We start from the raw sequence: 17,997 nt of genomic DNA on the forward strand, positions 1-17,997 counted from the left end.
TTCTGGTGATAGACTGTCCACAATATTCATTACAAACCCACTGACTCCCACAGCTACCTCGACTACAACTCCTCACACCCTGCTTCCTGTAAGGACTCCATCCCATTCTGTCAGTTCCTTCGCCTCTGTTGCATCTGTTCCGATGATGCCCCTTTCCAAAACAGGGCTTCTGACATGTCTTCCTTCTTTATTAACCACCCACGGTGGTTGACAGGGCCCTCAACTGTGTCTGACCCATCTCCCGCACCTCTGCCCTCACATCTTCCTCTCCCTCCCAGAACCATGATAGGGTCCCCCTTGTCCTCACTTTTCACCCCACCAGCCTCCACATTCAAAGGATCATCCTCTGCCATTTCCACCACCAAACACATCTTCCCTTCACCCCCACCCCGTCGGCATTCTGTAGGGACCGTTCCCTCCGGGACACCCTGGTCCATTCCTCCATCACCCCCTACATCTCAACCCCCTCCCACGGCACCTTTTCCATGCAATTGCTGAAGGTGCAACACCTGCCCCTTTACTCCACTGCCCCCCCTCCTCAAATGAAGCAGCGCTTCACGTGCACTTCCCTCAATTTGGTCGTCTGCATTCGCTGCGCCCAATGCGGTCTCCTCTACATTGGAGAGAACAAACGCAGACTGGGTGACTGCTTTGCGGAACACCTTCGGTCTGTCTGCAAGCATGACCCAGACCTTCCTGTCGCTTGCCATTTCAACATAACACACTGCTCTCATGCCCGTCCTTGGCCTGCTGCAAAGTTCCAGTGAAGCTCAATGCAAACTGGAGGAACAGCACCTCATCTTCTGATTAGGCACTTTACAGCCTTCTGGACTTAACATTGAGTTCACCAACTTCAGATCATGAACTCTCTCCTCTATCCTCACCCCCTTTTTTCAAAATTTTTTTAAAAAATTTTATTTACATTTTTTTCCCCACCTATTTCTATTTTTTTAAAATTTATTTCCATTCATTGTTTTATCCCCCTCTTTTTAGCCTGTTTTGATCTTTTCTCCCACACCATCCCCTCCCCCAACCCCACCCCCAGTAGGACCATCTGTCACTTGCTCATCCTGCTTTCTACTCTTAATGACACCATCAGCACCTACTTTAGCCAGTATCACCACCATCAACACCCCTTCGACCTTTTGTTTATGACCTCTTTTGCAAGCTCTCCTTTGCCTCCACCTCTCACTGGCCTTCTATCCAGCTTCATCTGTCCCACCCCTCCCTTAAACAGTATATATTTCACCACATTTCTACTTCTTTTTAGTTCTGAAGAAGAGTCATCCGGACTCGACGTTAACTCTGTCTTCCTCTCCTGTCAGATCTGCTGAGTTTTTCCAGCAACTTTTGTTTTTGTTTCAGATTTCCAGCATCCGCAGTGTTTTGCTTTTATCTTAGAATAACAGCTGCTAGGATCATAGGCTATTGAAAAATATTTTTATCTGTACTTGTTAACAGTAACAGCATATTTGATTATGTAATGTGAATCGTTTTTTAAAGGCGCAGTAACCTTGGAATTGATACCTTTTAGCATAAGTCTGTTTGAAAGTGTTGTGACAGAATCACAGAATCTCACAGTGCAGAAGAGGCCTTTCGGCCCTTCGAGTCTGCACCGACACGTGAGACGCACCTGACCTACCTACCTAATCCCATTTACCAGCACTTGGCCCATAGCCTTGAATGTTATGATGTGCCAAATGCTCATCCAGGTACTTTTTAAAGGATGTGTCGATTGAACATATGCTAACATCAAGTCCGTGGAGAGAGTGCAGAGCTGATTTTGCTGGAATAACCTACATCTGCATTCATCGAGAGAAGGCCCCAACAGCAGTGTCCTCTCCCAAGCCAAATTGCCCAGTATCGAAGCGCTAATCACTCAACGAGCTCCGCTGGGCAGGGCATGTTGTTCATTTGCCTGACACCAGACTCCCGAAGCAACAATAGTTGAATAGTACGTTGAACTCAGTCATGATAGGAGACTCCCAGGAGGTCAGTGGAAATGCATTATGAATTTCCTCAAAGCGCCCCTTAGGGGGCCAAACATCCCCAACTGACTCATTGGAGTCCTTGGCTTGTGACTGACCAAAGTGGAGAAGATTCATTTCAGAAGGCACCGAATATGTCAAGAGATTTTGGGAACATGCAGAGGTGAAGTTGAAGCATCGGAGGGAGCACACAAGCCTCCAAACAACCCATCTATGTAACCCTTTAAGCACCACCTGCCTGCATGTGGCAGAGTCTGAAAATCACGCATTGGACTTATCAGCCATCTCAGATCTCATTGAAATGGAGTGGATGCAAATCACCCTCAATCCCAAGGAACTGCCCAAGGAGAAATAATCCAATGGTTACTGCTCTGGAGACATGGGTTCAGTTCCTATCATCGAAGCTGTGGATTTTGTGTTCAGTTAATGAATTCAATTGAATTGTTTCCATAGTACTTAAATGGAAGCTGAAGATGGCTGGTTCTAGGACACTGCCTCAAGGAATTCCTGCATCAATGTTCTGGGACTGAGATGCTGCTTTGAAAGTATTCAATGATGGAGCATCCACAATCCTCTTGGGTAGAGAATTCCCAAGACACCCTTTCAGTGAAGTAATTTCTCCTCATTTCAGCCCTTATTGATCAGAACCTTATCCTGAGACTGTGCCCCTCTGTTTTGGATTCCCTGACAAGCGGAAACAATTTCTCAATATTTTCCCTATCAAACCCCAGCAGAATCTTGCTTGTTTCAACGACATCACCTCTCATTCTTCTAAACTCCAAAGAATATAAGCCCAATTTACTTCGCACTGTCGATCAGTTTGGATTCTGCCAGGGCCACTCAGCTCCTGACCTGGTTACAGCCTTGGTCCAAATATGGACATAAGAACTGACCTTGACACCAAGGTAGCATTTGACTGAGGTGTGGCATTAAGGAGCCCAAGCAAAACTGAAGTCGATGGGAATAGACAGGGGGGGAAAAACTGTCCACTGGTTGGAGTTTACCTAGCACAAAGGAAGATGGTTGTGGTCGTTGGAGGTCAATTATCTCAGTCCCAGGCCATCGATGCAGGAGTTCCTCAGGGTTATTCAGCTGCTTCATCAATGACCTTCCTTCCGACATAAAGTTAGAAGGGGATTGTGCAATCATCGGTGAACATGTTCAGCACCATTCAGTGACGACTCAGATACTGAAGCAGTCATATGCAGCAAGGCCTGGACAACATTCAGGATTGATCTGATAAGTGGAAAGTAACATTTGTGCCACAGAAATACCTGGCAATGACCATTTCCAACAAGAGATAATCCAACCATCTCCCCTTGACATTCAATGGCATTACTATCACTGAATCCCCCACTGTCAACATCCTGCGATTTACCATTGACCAGAAACTGAACTGAACCAACCATATACATACTGTGGCTACAAGAACAGGTCAGAGGTAAGGAATTCTGCAATGAGTAACTCACCTCCTGACTCCACAAAGCTTGTCCACCAGCTACAAGGCACAAGTCAGGAGTGTGATGGAATACTCTCCACTTGCCTGGATGAGTACAGCTCCAACAACACTTGAGAAGCTTGACACCATTTAGGACATAACTGCCTGCTTGATTGGCACCCCATCCACCACCTTTAAACAGTCACTCCCTCCACCACTGATCCACAGCGGCAGCAGTGTGTACCATTTACAAGATGACTGCAGTAACTCAACAAGGCTTCTTCGACAGCACCTTCCAAAACTCTGACCTCCCACCTAGAAGGATAAGGGCTACAGCATGGGAACATCACCACCTGCAAGTTCCCCTCCAAACCATACACCATCTTGACTTGGAATATATCACCGTTTCTTCACTGTCACTGGCTCAAAATCCTGGAACTCCCTCCCTAACAGTACTCTCGGTGTTCCTACACCACATGGACTGCAGTTCACCACCACCCTCAAGGGCAGTTGGGGATGGGCAACAAATGCTGGCCTAGCAAGTGATGCTCACATCCCATAAACGAATTTAAAAAATTGTAGGACATCCCTCCTATCCCCAAACCAATCTACTGAACCTTCACTGTACCATCGCAATGCAGATACACTCTTCCTTAAATATAGAGACCAAAATTGCACACAGCATTCCAGATGTGATCTCCCCAAAGCTCCACACAACTGTAGCAAGACTTTTTTTTTCATCCTGTATCCCACTCCCCCTTGCCATAAAGGCTAACATGCCATTTGCCCTCCTAATTGGTTGCTGTACCTGCACACTAACTTTCTGCATTCCCTCTCTTGAGTGCAGCTCTTTTATCCATGTTTGGACCAAGGCTGTAATCAGGTCAGGAGCTGAGTGGCCCTGGCAGAACCCAGATTGAATATCAGTAAGTGAGCAGGTTATTGCTGAGTCAGTGCTGCTTGATAGCACTTTTGACGACACCTTCCTTCATTTTGATGATCGTGAGGAGGCTGATAGAGCAGTAATTGGCCAGATTGGGTTTGTTCTGCATTTTGTGAACAAGACGTTCCTGGACAATTTTCCATATTGTTGGGTAGATGCAGTGTTGTAGCTCTACTAGAACAGCTTGGCTAGGGGCATGGCTAGTTCCGGAGCACAAATGTTTAGCGTTATGGCCGGGATGTTATAAGGGTCCATGGCCTTTGCAGTATTGAGTACCTTTATTCATTTCTTGATATTGCGTGGAGTGAATCACATTGACTGAAGATTGATATCTGTGATGCTGGAGACCTCTGAAGGAGACCAAGATGGATTATCCACTTGGCACTTCTGGCTGAAAATGATTGCAGATGCTTCAGCCTTCTCTTTTGAACTGATGTGCTGGGCTCCACATCATTGAGGATGGGGATGTTTGTGAAGCTGCCTCCCCTTATTAGTTATTTAATTGTCCACCACCATTCACAAATGGATATGGCAGGATTGCAGAGCTTTGATCTGATCTGTTGGTTATGGGATCGCTTAGCTCTGTCTATTACATGCTGCTTCCACTTTGACAAGCAAGCAGTCCTATGTTGGAGCTTCACCAGGTTGACACCTAATTTTTAGGTACGCCTGTTGGTGCTCCTGGCCTGTTCTCCTGCACTCTTCATTGAACCAGGGTTGATCCCTTGGCTTGATGGTAATGGTAGAGTGAGGGATGTGCTGGATCATGAGGTTATGATTGTGCTTGAATACTATTCTGCTGCTTCTGATGGCCCACAGAGCTTCATGGGTGCCCAGTTTTAAGCTGCTGGATCTGTTCCAAATCTATCCCATTTAGCGTGGCGGTAATGCCACACCACCATGCTAATGCTCATTGTAAAGAAGGGACATTGTCTTCACAAAGTCTGTGCGGTGGTCACTCTTTCCTATACTGTCATGGTCAGATGCATCTGTGACAGGTAGATGAGGACAAGGCCCAGTAGGTTTTTTTCTCAGTATCTGCCACAGGCCCAATCTGGCAGATATGTCCTTCAGGATTCAGCAATCTTAGTCAGCAGTGGTGCTACTACACCATTTTTGGTAATCATTGAAGTTCCACCACCCTTGATGCTCTCAGTCCATCTTCCTAGTGGTGTTCAAGGCGGAGCACTGATTCATCAGCTAAGGGAAGGCAGTAGGTGGCGATCAGTAAGAGGTTTCCTTGCCCATGTTAAACCTGATGCGCTGAGGCTTAATGGGGCCTGAGGACTCCCATGGCAACCCCCTCCCAAATGTATACCCCTGTGCCACTGTCACCTCTGATCTTGTCCTGCCAGTGGGATAGGATACCCAAGGATGGTGATGGTGTCTGGGACATCGTCATACTCATGTCAGGCTATTGCTTGACTGGTCTGTGGGACGGCTTTCCCAATTTTGGCACAAGCCCCCAAATGTTAATAAGGAAGATTTTGCAGGATCGACTTGGTGTGCCATTGTCGTTTTTGATGCCTAAGCCAAAGCAAAGTGGTCCATCTGGTTTTATTCCTTTTTGACTTTACTGATTTGGTAGAACTGAATGGCTTGCAGTCAACCACATTGCTGTGGGTCCAAATCCACATGTAGGCTAGACCAAGTAAGGACAGCAGATTTCCTTCCCTAAAGGGCATTAATGAACTAGATAGTTTTTTACGACAATTGATGATGGTTTCATGGAACTCTTACTGAGACTAGCTTTCAGTTCCAGATTTTTTATTCCTTATTAAATTTAAATTCCACCAGCTGCTGTGGTGGGATTTGAGCACATGTCCTCAGTGCATTAGCCTGGCCCTGTGAATTACTAGTGACATTACCACTGCACCTCCACCACCTGAATAGAACTGTCGAAAATTATGAAGAGTTTTATGGAGTAGAAACCTAATTGACCTACTCATTTTCCTAATTCTTAAGTTCTTATTGGGCAAAATTATTTCCATTGATCAGAACGTTGATATTCAGATGAGCTTAAGCTAATTGGCAAAAGAACTGCAGGGATTGGGTGTCAGCGGAATATGTGGAGAACTTTTTTATTCACAAGTTATGATCTGAAATTCACTGGCTGCAAGGTTGGTGGAAGCACTTTTTATAAAAATAACTTTCACAAGGGAAGTGGATATATACTTGAAAATGAAGAATTTGCAGGGCCTTGGGGAAAGAGCCAAGGAGTAGGATTGATTGTCACCTTTTTGAAAGAGCTGTGCAAAGGCACAATGGACCAAATGGCCTCCTTTTAGGCTGTATGAATCTGTGAATGTTTATATCTGATAAACGTTTTGTTTGATTACAGGGCTGTGATCCCTTTGCACAGACTCAGCGGAGCAAGCTGCAGCACCGCCGAGCTCGGATTAACCAGCAAATTAACAAGGAGATGCGAATGCGAGCAGGAGCTGAAAATCTATTGCGGTGAGTATTGCCGTTTGGCTAATAACAGATTACCGAGCTTGCCCCACGAGCTTAATTGTGTGAGTAGGAGTGCTTACATTTTTAAAAAACCTCCCTTTTCTGAATTTAGGTAATCTTGATGGCTATGGGCATAAAACAAAAGGAGGGCAATCCATCAAATCTGCCTGTATTTTCATGGTGTGACTTGGACAAACCATCGTTCCCACCTACCGTGCCACTTCCAGCCACGCATTCTCATGGGGCAAGCAAAATCTTTTGGCCAGTTTAGGAAAACAACTCTGGTATCCACTGACCTCCTATGCAGTTATGCTCGCCACACACGCAAACTCATCCAACTTTTTTTTGAGTCCATTCAGTCACTGTACAAGCCAGCATCTTATTTCCTGGTTGACAACTTTGTTGAGATGGAGGAAATCTCTCTTTACACCTAACTTAATTCTGTGCTTGCGTAACTTACTGTATTTTTATTCACTATCTTACCTAACCTATCTAGCTTTCACAGAGCTAAGAAGATTCTTTCAGAGCTCAATAAAATTTCCTCAGATTCTATATTTTGCCAGTGAAAACAGCCACAGCTTTCCCCCTCTGTCATGCTAACTGAGAACCTTTAAAATAGTTATTGTTTATCCACCATCCTCTGAAACTTTTCCATGACCTCTACTTTCCATCATATGAGGGGACCAAAACTGGACATTGGTCAGGCTTCATTAATAAAACAAAGCCTTGAACAGCATTTCTTGTTCTGTATATAATCATCTTGGCTACATATCTTAACTCTCTTCTGTTTCAAAAACTACATGCAGTGGTCATAACCTTCAATGATTCATGTATTTCAATCAAGGGCCTTCTTCCACTGAGTGACATTAACAATGCAACCCTACACAGCATATACATGCTTGAAATTGTCTTTCCTGAGTGCATAACACTATATTTATAAAAGGATGTCTACCAGGTATGGACCCGTTCTTCATCGTATCAAGATTCATCTGCAGCCTTTTTCTCATCTAAATCCTTACATTTACACATATCTGTATCATCTGTGACCCTGTGTGACCTAATGCCTCCGTCCATATCATGGATGATGATGGTGAAGAACAATGACCCTAACAACAATCCCTGCAGGACTGTATTTGTGACCAGCCCCTAATCCTTATTTCAACCTTCTGCTTATGAGAATGTAACAGTTTTCTTGTTAAATCTGCCTGTTAATCCCACAGGGCTGAACTGTATTTGATGGCCTTTTGTATGATATCTTATCAAAGGCTTTTTGAAAATCACCATGGATCATGTCAACTGGGCTACCTAAATCTACCAATATAGTAGCTCCCTCAAAAAACTTGATTGCAGTTTTTTAGGTATCATGTTGCTGTTCTCTGAAAATAATGCCAGTACAACAAAACAAAATATTTTATCCCGTGTCCCAGATACAAGTATCCAAAATTACATCCCATGTAATTAATTACTTTTGAAATGCAGTGATGCTCATGATAGATTCAGGAAGAGGAGATTCTGCCTGACAGCCTCCTTTATCTTTTTCAAGAAATAATGCCCCAAGTGAATCATGGAATATACTACAATTCTATTTTACCATGATTTCTATAAAGCATTTGACAAATTTTGCCCAAAAGTCTTTCTCAGGCTTGAAGTAGTAGAGATTTGGGACAAAACCTGGGAATGGATAAGCAATTGATTCAGTAGGAACCACTGGTGTTTTGTTAAAGGAGTTAGGTTAGGATTTATGGTGCTCTGGGGGATTGGAAGAGAAAGAGGAGGTGTGGAATAGAGATTTGGCCATCTTTGCAGGAGGGGAACCGACCTGGGGAATGCTGATATATCTATGTATAAAGGCCTAGCTGGAAACTGCACAGACTTGTGGGTTGAACTGGGAAGCTGAAGGTGCGTGACAGGTTTCTGGGAACAAAATGAAGATGGCCCTCCAAAACTATTTTGACCAATCAAAATAACTGACCGTGTCTGCAGTGTCTAGGATGGGCCGCTCTAGGGCTAAATGTTAGAACTCTGTTATTTCTAATGTGGTTTTAAAAACTCGATACAAACCTGTTCTATTTGTAGACGAAAGACAGTTGATTCTGAGGAGGCAACTTGCAAGATACAAAGTGACCTGGACAAAATGTCTGGGTTGCAAATAAGTGCAGGTGAAATTTAATATGGACCTAGCCTACTGCAAGTATGAAGAAAGACTGTCCTGTTCTTTTCTCTGCAAAACAAAGCAGATATTCAAGCCTGGAGAGCTGATTGATTGCTACTAATCACTACCAACAGAGTACTAGGAAAACATTGCAGAACCTTTGGCTCTTCAGCCATGGAAATGGGGAGTTGAGAGATTATCCAAATCCATCCCTCTCCCTGCAATGGCCTGAGGCTGAACAAGACTGTTCTCAACCTTGGTGTCACATTTGACCCTGAGATAAGCTTCCAAGGAAATACCCACCCAACACTAAGATGCTCTATTTGCATATCTGAAACATTGCCTTGCTTCCCTTCCTTGTCACCTCTCTTTCAGTGAGTATTCCAATGTGCTTCTGGTTGGCCTCCCACTCCCTTCCCTCCATAAACTTCATCCAAAACTCTGATGTCCTTGCCCTTACACCAAGTCCCATTCACCCAACAAATCTGTGCTTGCTGACCTACACTGGCTCTGTGTTAAGCAATTCCTCAATCTTAAAATTTTTGTCCTTGTTTGTAAATTCCTCCTTGGCTTTGCCCTCCCTATCTCGGTAATTTCTTCCAGATCCACAAACCTCTGAGATAACTGCGCTCATTTAATTCTGGAGCATCCCCACCTATATTGGTGGCCATAACATTGATAAGGCAGTGGCACACTTGTTGAACTGCCCAGGCCTTAAGCTCTGGAATTTCCTCCCTATCTCTGTGTATCTCTTCCTCTCTCTCCTCCTTTTAAGATGGTCCTCACAGCCTACCTCATTGACTAAGCTTTTGGTCATCTACCTTTACATTGTCTTTTGTGGCTCGGTGCCAAATTTAGCTTTACAACACTCCCTCTTCATCAATTCGGAACATTTTGTCCTGTTCAAATGCTATATAAGTACAGGTTATTATTATCCCAGAGGTGTGTGTATAAAATATAATAAATTAAACCATGACAAGGGGACACAGATTCAAATTTGTAGTTTAAATTTAGGAATGATGTAAAGAATATACATATAATGTTCAGCACAAAGCACGCCATTCAGCCCAACTAGTCTGCGCTGGTGTTTACATTGCATGTGACACTCTTTTCATTTCATCTTTCTCATCTCAGTCTTTCAGCATATCTTTCTATTCCCTTTTCTTTCATGTATTTGTCTAGTTGCCTTTTGAGGCAAAAAGCTTAGATGCTTTCAATCACTTCCTGTAGTAGAGTAAAGCAATTACTCCTTATTTCCCTCATGGATCTATTAGTAACTATCTTGTATTTATGATCCCCAGTTTTGTATTCTCCCACAAGTGGAAAAAAATTCTCTCCATTCCTACCTATTCAAACCTTTCATAATTTTAAAGATCTCTATCAAGTCTCCTCTAAGCATATGTACAAGAGTGTAGGTGAGATATAATGACAGCATAGGAAGACAAAAATGTATAATTGCTGCAGAAAGGAATATGAAATGGAGCTTGAAGGGATAGCAAGAATTACACAGTTGACATATTGGAAGACAAATGGAAATCAAGGGTAATATGGGCCTTTTAAAAACATGTAGGTAATAAGGTGACGGCACACTTGTTTACATTTGACTTTGTATCATTCTTCACAGTGGAGGAAGAGGATAATATATCTGATGTTCTAGGAAAATTAATAAATAAAGGACTGGAACTCAATAAAGTTAATGTAAACAAGATAATTGTTGTTGTGACAGGGTGAGGAGGGGTGAGCTGGCTCCCCTTCTATTTGCATCTTTGATTAGTTGCAACAAAGGTTTTAAAATTTCTTTTCCACATAAATGACTTTGCCAATCCAAATGTATGTGTTTGTTAATGAGGAGCCAATCAAAGCAGGCTTTCTTGAGTCAGAGTAAATTTATTAATTACTAAACCCAAGGAAAAAATAAATAAAGACGTGATGATATACATGCACACATCAGACGTAGGAAAGTTGGAGTCCATTAAAAAGTTAAAAGATTAAGTCCTTTACTTGCTTTTGAGGTGTAGATTGTTGAACATTGTTGCCATTTGAAGTTAGTTGGTTTCCTGTAGAATTCTGGAGTTGATTTGGTTCAGGTCTGCACTTTGTTGAAGATACTCTTATGGCTTTAGAGAGAGAGAGACCTTTACTGCTCTCTTCCACAAGTGTTTTTGGATGACTGTGATATTTCCCCTCCTCCTGATTCTGCTTTGCAGAATCAGTTTTTAAAATTCCTGAACAAAAACAAAAATACCTGGAAAAACTCAGCAGGTCTGACAGCATCTGCGGAGAGGAACACAGTTAACGTTTCGAGTCCGTATGACTCTTCAACAGAACTAAGGAAAAATAGAAAAGAGGTGAAATATAAGCTGGTTTAAGGGGGGATGGGACAGGTAGAGCTGGATAGAGGGCCAGTGACAGGTGAAGATAACCAAAAGATGTCATAGACAAAAGGACAAAGAGGTGTTGAAGTTGGTGATATTATCTAAGGAATGTGATAATAAAGGTACAGATAGCCCTAGTGGGGGTGGGGTGGGGTGGGGGGAAGGGATTGAAATAGGCTAAAAGGCAGAGATAAAACAATGGATGGAAATACATTTTAAAATAATGGAAATAGGTGGGAAGAGAAAAATTTATATAAATTTTTGGAAAAAAGGGGGATCGGAAAGGGGTGGAGGTGGAGGAAAGAGTTCATGATCTAAAATTGTTGAACTCAATATTCAGTCCGGAAGGCTGTAAAGTGCCTAGTCGGAAAATGAGGTGCTGTCCTCCAGTTTGCTTTGAGCTTCACTGGAACAATGCAGCAGGCCAAGGATGGACATGTGGGCATGAGAGCAGGGTGGAGTGTTGAAATGGCAAGCGACAGGGAGGACTGGGTCATGCTTGCGGACAGACCGAAGGTGTTCCGCAAAGCGGTCACCCAGTCTGCGTTTGGTCTCTCCAATGTAGAGGAAATCACATTGGGAGCAGCGAATGCAGTAGACTAAATTGAGGGAAGTGCAAGTGAAATGCTGCTTCACTTGAAAGGAGTGTTTGGGCCCTTGGACAGTGAGGAGAGGGGAAGTAAAAGGGCAGGTGTTGCACCTTTTGCGGTTGCATGGGAAGGTGCCGTGGGAGGGGGTTGAGGTGTAGGGGCTGATGGAGGAGTGGACCAGGGTGTACCGGAGGGAACGATCCCTGCGGAATGCCGCCAGGGGGGGGTTGAAGGGAAGATGTGTTTGGTGCTGGCATCATGCTGGAGTTGGCGGAAATGGCGGAGGATGATCCTTTGAATGTGGAGGCTGGTGGGGTGATAAGTGAGGACAAGGGGGACCCTATCATGGTTCTGGGAGGAAGAGGAAGGTGTGAGAGCGGATGTGCGGGAGATGGGTCGGACACGGTTGAGGGCCCTGTCAACCACCGTGGGTGGAAAACCTCGGGCAAGGAAGAAGGAAGACATGTCAGGGGAACTGCTTTTGAAAGTGGCATCATCAGAACAGATGCAACGGAGGCGAAGAAACTGAGAAAATGGGATGGACTCCTTACAGGAAGCAGGGTGTGAGGAGCTGTCGTCGAGGTAGCTGTGGGAGTCGGTAGGCTTGTAATGAATATTGGTGGACAGTCTATCACCAGAAATTGAAACAGAGAGGTCAAGGAAGGGAAGGGGAGTGTCAGAGATGGACCATGTGAAAATGATGGAGGGGTGGAAATTGGAAGCAAAATTAATAAATTTTTCCAGGTCCAGACGAGAGCATGAAGCAGCACCAAAGCAATCATCGATGTACCAGAGAAAGAGTTGTGGCAGGGGGCCGGAGTAGGACTGGAACAAGGAATGTTCCACATGCCCCATAAAGAGATCATTGGCCCATGCGGGTACCCATAGCCACACCTTTTATTTGGTGGAAGTGAGAGGAGTTTAAGGAGAAATTGTTCAGTGTAAGAACAAGTTCAGCCAGACGGAGGAGAGTAGTGGTGGATGGGGATTGTTCAGGCCTCTGATCGAGGAAGAAACAGAGAGCGATCAGACCATCCCGTTGGGGGATGGAGGTGTAGAGGGTTTGGACGTCCATGGTGAAGAGGAGGCGGTTGGAGCCATGGAACTGGAAATTGTTGATATGATGTAGGGTGTCAGAGCAATTACGGATGTAGATGGGAAGGGACTGGACAAGGAGAGAGAGAATGGAGTCAAGATAGCAAGAAATGAGTTCCGTGGGGCAGAAACAGGCTGACACGATCGGTCTGCCAGGACAGTCCTGTTTGTGGATTTTGGGTTTTTGGAATTTTTTAAATTCCTGTCTGTATATTCCCAGAAACAAAATAGATTAGCACGTCTTGCAGTCATTGTTGCAGACCAAGTAATCCCATTTTTTGATCTTTTCATCTCTGAAATGTTTGACACATTTCAAGATAGAAATCAACAGAAGGTGGAGTATTTCTTCCTCCACGGGGTTTTGAATGTCTGATGCGTATCTGGTTGGTTAGCAGTTCCCATTGTCTTGATTGAGCTACAGCTGATCAAAGTCCAGCACTTTGTATTTTGATGCCTTCCTTTCAAGAGAGTCCCTGTTTAAAGTGGACCTTGACACCTAGGTGTAAAATTCCATGCAACAGGTCTGCAGTGCAATTCATATAGAAAACTTCCAGGGAAGTGGTCAACTTACGGTATCAGACATTGGGTTACTCGTGGCAACCATTTTTGATCAGTGTCTTTTCTTGTTTTTTTTTAAAAAGGGTCTTATTTAAACAGTTCAGTATGTCTGTGGTTAACTAGTAAAGTTGTAGGTAGATCTCACTCAGTCACAGTTTCCCGTCATTGTGACAGTGTTAGGAATGATACTGGTAATAAAGCCTGACAGGTCCGCAGGGACTAATTATTGCATCCCAGAGTTTTAATAGAAGAAGGCAAAGAAACTGAAAACCTCCATTATTTAAGAAGCGTGTGAGAGAGAAACTAAGAAATTCTAGACCTTTCAATCCTGTGGCAAGGAAGTTGTTGGAATCTATAATTGAGGTCAGAGTGACTGAGCACTTGGAGAAATGGAGTTAGGATCTCGTTGAATGGCTGAACATGTTCAGGGGGCTGAATGGCCTACTCCTGTATTTATATTACTAAATAAAGAAGGACTGTAGGGCCTTTCTGGATAGATAAACTAGGATGGGTACTTAGTGGCCTTCATCCGTATCTGTCTTGTAACTGTTGTGTATGTTTAATTTACTTGTTTTAAAATATTCTGGACAGTTCAATGGATAAAATATACATTGCTAAGCTATTCAAACTGGGGATGGCGTTGGTTCAATCCCAGGTCTGTATTGAATTAGTTGTCAGCCAGGGTAGCAGTAGGAACGCTGCAATTGGTCACTTTTCTCCTTGGCTAAAGAAAGCAAAATAATTAGTCATGATCCCACTGCTAATTACAATCCAGTGACCCAAACTGCTGCATTTATATTTATCAAAGTCCGGTGTCACCCAGATTTCTGATGAAAGGTCACTCTGAAAGGTTAACTCTGTTTCCCTTTCCACAGATGCTGCCAGACCGAGTGAATATTTCCAATGTTTTCTGCATTTATTTCCGACATCTGAAATACTCTGCTTTGGTTTCACCAAATTAGGCTCAACTGTGCTGCTTTTTGCCCCCAAAGTCATATAGACTGTTACATTTACTTGCTCATTTTGTACATGAAGAATGGCCACTTTATTGAAGGCACTACATAAATGCAAGCTGCTGTTGTTTATTCCATTAGATTTTTATCAAGTTTAGTGAATGCCACAAAATCTTTGTGTAAATAAAACTTGCCTGATGGTTAAGCTTGATGCTCCAAAAAGAAGTGTAGGCGGCTTCACAAAGTTTCTGGATGTTCCATGTCACAGCTGAAAGCATGATCAAATGACAGAGTCAATAAACTGTCTATTTCTGTCTGTTGATGTGTGAAGAAGTGTTGCTTTATCAAATTCAAATTGAAGCCTTTGTTGTTTTTCAAATTCAGCCCACTTGCTACTCTGCGTATGTTTTTACTGTAAACACTCCTTCCAGAAATGGGTCTGTTTCAGCTGCTCCACTTCTCAATTAAGGGTGACTGAAATTGCCAACTCTACATCATCTTCACATGGTTGAAGCAATTAAAGTGCACATTTATTTCTCGTCTGTGATGTAATGCATACGCGGAGAGGGGGTGTGTTTTGCCATACAAGATGCAGGAAGCAATAGTACAGTGCTTGGTGGGGAGGTGTGGGTGGCAGTGCAATACAAACATTCATGAGCAACCATGCAGAATGTCTGTGATGAAGTTAGAAGAGACTAACTTTGAATCAAACTATACAAAAGATGAAACACAAAACTTTCCTCATTTTGGTGCTAAATGGATTCATGCCCATGAATCCCTCACATTGCTGTTTTATTGATTAAAGCTGTACTGTTGTGGATGGGTGCTGACAGAGACACAGAGCTTTCCCTTGAGATTGCAGGCTGTAAGGAGGGGCAGTCAGTGGGACATTCATTTCTTGGTTGCTCTTGTATACTGATTATGAGAAAGGAGCAGGTTAACCCTCTTGTCAGCATTTGGTACAGGGCCTAAGAAACCAGAAAAGGTAGAGTTTATTCCCCTACACCACCATCCTGTTTCTTTTGCCCCACTCTTCTCAGTCTTCAAATACTATAACAAATTTCAGCTATATAGTACCTTTTACTGCAGAAAAATATCCCACGGCATCAAACATGCTAATGAGGCAAATAAATGATCTACTGCTATGACTTTTGTGAATGCTACTCTGTAACTGAGCACTCATACATGCACAAGAACATTCTGGGATCCCTGACTGTCTTTTTACTAGCATGGATAAGATTGAGAACATGTGATTTGTAAGAAAGAATTTGCATTTATTTTTAGTTCCCCATCACAGTACTGTAAGATCTTTTAAATCTACCTTAGCTGGCAGGCAGGTCCTTGGTTTAATATGTTGCACATTGGGCAACTTAGCTGTGCCTCAATGCTATGATAAATTTCAGCCTGGATTATGACCTCACGGCTGCAGTACCCGCAATCTCTGACTTGGATGTAAGAGTAATGCAGGTCAAGTATCCTTTATCCGTAAACCTGAAAACCAAACACATCCAAAAACTGCACTTTTTTTGAACCTCATTGACCTTTAGCAAGTCCCTGACCTGAGCCAACATGAACCTTGCCAACTGCATCCGACCTTCAGCATGGGAAGTCTAGTCCTTTGCACGTTGAATCTTCTCCTACAAGCAGAATCGTAGATGGCGCTTCGGATGGGAACTTATTACAGGTTCCCTGTATTTATTATTCAGTGATGCATCTTACTTTTCTAGCCATCTTATTTACTTTAAAATATAGCTAGCCTAGGCTTAGGTTATTGTAATGTAAGTTGGCCTAGCCCTACATGCAGTATCCTAAAACCGAAATTAGTTGAGATTTGAAAAACAATTGGCCCTGAGGATTTATAATAACGGATACTCTACTGTACCAACATCAAGCTGGTACATTGAAATTTCAGTATTATGTGCTGCCGTGGTTCCCAGTGTTTTTTTTACCAATTTGCCAATGGAGAATAGTTAGAAATGAATGCCATGTAACATAGTGCTCAATTTTTATTCATTTTCAATTTCTGATGATGTTGCAGAGCTACAACTAACAACAAGGTGAAGGAAAATGTGGCTCTGGAATTGAGCTTTGTGAACTCCAATTTGCAGCTCTTGAAGGAGGAACTAGAGGAACTGAACAGCTCAGTGGAAGTTTATCAGAATGGAAAGTAAGTATTTTCTCTGTGCTTATGCTTTATATCATGACTGTTTTTTCACATTTTAAATTTAATCCTAGAAGTGACCTCAGTTTATCAAACCCATGTTAAATTATAATAAAAATACAGTGTTAGAAGCATTCAGCATTTCATCTGGCCTTGATGCAATATATTCCATCACTTCTGTTTTTATTTTAAATTGATTTGCTTTTTAATATCTACATTTAACTATGCTATTAAAAAAAACAATTGGACAAAAAGGCTGCATGCCAAAACAAATGTAATTTCGAGATTCTATTTTTTTTCCACCTTCGATTATCAGGGTAGCAGCAAGACTAGTAGGGCAGTAAAATTATAACTTGAGTTTGTAGCTGGCGAAAGAGTAAATGGGTTGGGCCCATTCTTTACCCCTATGTATATGCTTTCTTCCTTTCATCTTGACTGTAATCTTTAAAAAAAAAACTGGAGAGTTGAACTTGTGGTTTCTATCGGTTGAGTGACACCCATATGTTGGAAACCTGTGACACAAGAATAGTATATAAACAGTTTTGTGTATTGTCCTGCTACATCATATAGTGCTAACCTGGGGAATCTGACTGTAGCACTTATAGGATACTTGTGATGTGAGCAATCACTGGAATTAAATGTGAGTTATTTCCAATTCTTAATCTCAGCAAGGTTCTATAACAGTAATGTTGGGTGAGAGATAATCTTTAGTTTACTTAACCCCCCCTGTATCCTTTACTAACATAAGTTCATTCAGTCTTTTTTAAAAATCTGCTGTGGTCTTTTGTTGCATCAGAGAGAAGTAAAATGCTGAATGGAGATAAGGTACTTCACTGTAGGTTTGGGCCAAAATCACAAGCAGAGACATGATAATGATATGGTTGTCTAATTTTATTTAATAATCCTGATTACTGAAAGACTCCTAGTTTCTGTAAATTTGTGGTGTTAATTATGTGCTCTTCTGCACAGTGTGTACCATACATAGAAGCACAAAACAAGTGCCTTGATGAATTAATTTGGCCAATGAGAAATTTACAAGTTAGATAAACATTTAAAGAGGAACTTCACCCAACTTTATAATTTTGAATTGGTTTAGCACATTCATCTATTGCTTCTTTTGTAATTGAGCATTACTGGTAGTGTGAGTCAATGTTGAGGTTTAGATAACAGGACTAGGCACTTTACAGCCTTCCAGGCTGAATATTGAATTCAACAACTTTAGATCTTAAACTCCCTCCCCCCGTCCCCACCCCGTTTCTTCCCCCTCCCTTTTGTTTTTTTCAATAATTT

General features: G+C 42.6%; 1 protein-coding gene across 3 annotated transcripts in view; it reads left to right on the forward strand.

The window, feature by feature from the left end:
- The window catches only part of rhpn1 (rhophilin, Rho GTPase binding protein 1), a 124,917-nt gene that overhangs the window by 9,194 nt on the left and 97,726 nt on the right, over nt 1-17,997 (forward strand). For all 3 annotated transcript variants that reach the window (XM_078540930.1, XM_078540929.1, XM_078540931.1), the window contains exons 2-3: nt 6,711-6,826; nt 16,585-16,713. In XM_078540930.1, coding sequence (XP_078397056.1) covers nt 6,711-6,826; nt 16,585-16,713 — 245 coding nt within the window. The remainder of the gene's footprint in view (nt 1-6,710; nt 6,827-16,584; nt 16,714-17,997) is intronic.

Source organism: Cetorhinus maximus, chromosome 4 (genome assembly GCF_964194155.1).
Source record: "Cetorhinus maximus chromosome 4, sCetMax3.hap1.1, whole genome shotgun sequence".
Classification (NCBI taxonomy): Eukaryota; Metazoa; Chordata; class Chondrichthyes; order Lamniformes; family Cetorhinidae; genus Cetorhinus; species Cetorhinus maximus.